This window comes from Podarcis raffonei, chromosome 2 (assembly GCF_027172205.1).
Source record: "Podarcis raffonei isolate rPodRaf1 chromosome 2, rPodRaf1.pri, whole genome shotgun sequence".
NCBI lineage: Eukaryota > Metazoa > Chordata > Lepidosauria > Squamata > Lacertidae > Podarcis > Podarcis raffonei.
In genome coordinates, this window is record NC_070603.1 from 97318718 (window position 1) to 97322567 (window position 3850).

At 48.4% G+C, this 3850-nt stretch overlaps 1 protein-coding gene across 1 annotated transcript; it reads left to right on the forward strand.

Moving 5' to 3' along the window:
- Positions 1-2185: 2185 nt before the first annotated feature.
- Positions 2186-3395, forward strand: LOC128409615 (uridine diphosphate glucose pyrophosphatase NUDT22-like). The gene is given in 1 exon segment (XM_053380185.1): positions 2186-3395. A coding segment is annotated over 1 exon segment (876 nt). The 5' UTR covers positions 2186-2246; the 3' UTR covers positions 3123-3395.
- Positions 3396-3850: the final 455 nt, after the last annotated feature.

The window sequence follows — 3850 nt, forward strand, 5'->3', positions numbered from 1 at the left end:
GCTAAAAAAGAAAAGGCCTGGGTGCATCCACATTGCCAAGACCTCACTACTACCCTGCCCCAACCATTCCCATGCAGGTAAGCTGTAGCGAATGGCTCTCTTCCACCTCTACAGTGCGTGCACCTGCACTGCAGGATTGCCCTAGGAAGCTGATGCATCTGAATTGTTTTCTGAGGTCTCTTGAGGGTTTTCCTGTAGGTTTAGCCAGTAGGCCTGCCAAAGCTCAGGTCTCCACTAAGAACGATTCAATGACTTTAGCCGTCAATACAGTCATCCCCAAATATCCTCGGCTCAGCTGTAGAGGCAAGGTAGGTGGGGTTTTTTTTGTTTTTTGTTTTGCATTCTTAGGGTTTCACATGGGTGAAACACCAGGGTAAACAATTATAATTCAAGATGCATAACAAATATGACCAAAGAAAGATATGAATCTATCAATTTTGGGGCGATAGTGGTGAAGAGTGGTTATTTCTCCATCGCCATTACCCCTGCTGAGTGTTGTCCCGTTGAGCTTCCACAGGTGCTGCAGGGGCTCCTTGGTGAGGGCTCCGGGATTAAATGGCTTGTGCCCTGAAAGGCCCACTGTGATTGACTTGCTGAACGTTTTGTAGTTGCAGTTGCTTGTATCCATGATGACTTTAGATGGTGGGTGTAACTCAGTGAACTCACCTGATCCACACTGTCTTGATCAATTGTAGATCAGATTTGGGTTCACTTGGAAAACCACACTTGTTGTATTTCATGAGAAGACCTCTCTCTCTCCCCCCCTCTATCCCCCTCTTTTCTAAAGAACATTTGAAGGGATCCTCCTTTTCCTTAAGCAGGCAAGAACCTCTGGTTTGTTTACAGTGCCCCATGCTGCTAGCTAGGGTAGAAAAGCTGGGATCTCTCACATCCCCAATCCTGTTTCCGTTTTTAAAAAAAGACTTTTAAGGAGGGCGAGTTAGGGGTAAGATGATGACAATGACGATGATAGCAATTTTATTATTTGTATCCCACCCATCTGACTGGGCTGCCCCAGTTTTGATGCTGTTGGGGGGTATTTGTGTCCTCTTCCTGCCCCCCTCCCCTTTGTGTTGTTCTTATTGAGCAGAATGTGCACACTGAGTGGGACCAGCCAACTCGCATGGAACCTTAATTGAAAAAAAAGCCCAATGCGTAGTTGAAGCTGACATACGGCATCTGATTTGTATACCTTAGGGGTGCATTTCTAAAGCAACGGGGGGTGATTTAACTGCATGATTCCCACTGTTATTAACGCGAGGCATGCAGCTAAATTGCTGAGTGCCACTTATTGAAAATGTGAACTCCTTAATGTTTCGGCTGAATTTAATTTTTATTTGCAAATTGGCAAAATTAATTAGAACGTGTACAACTAACAGGAAATTATGGCAAGATATGGCTTAACAGGCTAATTCAGATATGATTTTACAATTTATGAAAGCACAGACAACTGGTTATTTGATAGTAACGACTAAACAACAACAAAATATATCTGCTTCTCAGCCTGCACTAGGGATGTCCAAGAATAGAGGCCATTCACTGAGGAACTTGGTAACTTAGGGGCTGGGGTTACATCAAAGTGGGTGGCTCACATTTCCTGGCAGGCGGGAGATCCCGCCTGGTCAGCATCATGCCTGGGTTCTGCATGCCATTTTGAACCAAGAAAGTGCCCTGACCGTAGTCACAACTTGCTCCAGTCATAGCACCAAAGTCTCTGGCATGGTGTGATGCACAGAATATCTTCAAAATATGCCTTCTATATTTTTCTTTTCCTAAAAGATATGGATGCCCATACTAATGCCATCATTCTAAAAAAAACTATCCATAAGTATTCAGGAATAAAAAAGGGGGGAAATTGGAGCGACGCAATGACATCCTGCTGGAATGTTTGAAAATGGACTTACAGTTGGTGAAAAGAGGACAGTGTAATCATTTATCTACTCAATGCCCGCCCCCGGCTCCTTTTGACCAGTTTTACTGGATACTTTTCAATTTGCTCAGGTCAAGGATGTGGGCAGAATTCTTGGAGAGATGAGTCCTTCCACATGTGTGCTGGAAAATTGACCTTCTTGGCTTTTATGAGCTGCCAGAGGTGGTCTGCTGAGTGGGTGGTGGGAGGTACAGCAAGTTTCAAAGAGCTGGTGGTAGATTCTTTGGGGGAAGTCATGTGCTTTAAATGTATGGTGTAGGCACAGCCTGACTCAGTCAAATATAAGGTGCCCTTAGATGGACAGAGCAGGCAGAAGATGGATCCTGATATCTCTCTCCTCTTCCAGTGCCCATCTCCCAAGGGCATCTCAGAGGCTCAGGTCCGAGCTGAGCTCTCCCCGCTGTATGACCGTCGCCCACTCCCTGGCGACAGGGCCTGAATCGAGACAGCTTGGGTGGCACGTCGCCAGCAGAGCCCATGGCTCTTTGACGGAGCCAAATTCCGTCTCCACTCAATCCAGCTGGAGGGGGACATCTTGACCTTCTGCCTCGGTCTCACCTGCTACAAGGACTTTGTGGGCACCAACTTGGCGGACGCAGCCGGGCAGCTCCAGGAGCGTGGGCGCGAGGACTTAGGGAACAGCCAGGCCTACCTTGCCGAACCCCTGGGGGTGGGCGCCATGCTGCACACAGCAGATGACAAGTTTGTCTTTTTGCGGCGGAGTCAGTGCGTAGGGGAGGTGCCTGGGAAGATTGACATTCCTGGAGGCCACCCGGAACCGCAGGTTGTCATGGGAGATGCCACCTTGGAGGGGCCTGTCCGTCAACAGGACCTCCCAGGAGAATCTGTGGTCAAGGAGTTGTTCTGTTCTGTGCTGCGAGAGATCCAGGATGAGGTGAACCTTCCAATGCCCACCCTCAGCAGCCCAATGTTGCTTGGAATAGCCCGGAACGAGACCAGCGCAGGCCACTGCAGTGCTGAAGTCTACATCAGGTGCAGTCTCAGCTCTGAGCAGGTGAGGCACCATTATGCTATCGGGGGCCCTGAGGCCCAAGAATCAACCAGCATCATCTTTGTTGACAGAGAGGATGTCCTGACAATGGAGCAGAGCGGGGACTTTTGGAAGGAACTGTGCCCATCAGCCAAAGGGGCCATAGAGCTCTACAGAGGGGTCATGGGCACATGCCAATGATGAGCCCATTGGGAAGAGGTACTTCGAGGAAGTGAACTACTCTCTCAGGGACTATTCAGAATTACTTTACAGATCATCCGGTTACCCCAAAATCACCAGCAGTCCTTTGGCAAAGCAGGAATATTATGCCATGGATACGGATAGTGGGATTATTGTCACCTCCCAAACCTCCCTTGAAACTGCACTGGCTGAGACCCACCTTAGCGCCTTGTGAGCCCTGTCGCTGTGCCTGTTTGTGCAACCTGTTTCTCAATAAAGTAGTATTATTTAAAAAAAAAAGAGCTGGTGGTAGACCACTTTTGAAGCAGCCCTCCCTTAGTCTCACTAAGAGAGCCAGCGTGGTGTAGTGGTTAAGAGCGGTGGACTCATAATCTGGTGAACTGGGTTCACTTCCTCGCTCCTCCACATGCAGCTGCTGGGTGACCTTGGGCTAGTCACACTTCTTTGAAGTCTCTCAGTCTCACTCACCTCACAGAGTGTTTGTTGTGGGGGAGAAAGGGAAAGGCTTTGAGACTCCTTAGGGTAGTGATAAAGTGGGATATCAAATCCAAACTCCTCCTCCTCCTCCTCCTCCTCCTCCTCCTCCTCCTCCTCCTCCTCCTCCTCTTCTTCTTCTTCTGTTCCAGCAACAACCGTACAGTGCTGTTATGTGACATTTTCAAGGATGGATGGAGGTCCTACACTCAGTTACATTTTGATGACTTCCCTTACCCCAGCAATGATTTTGT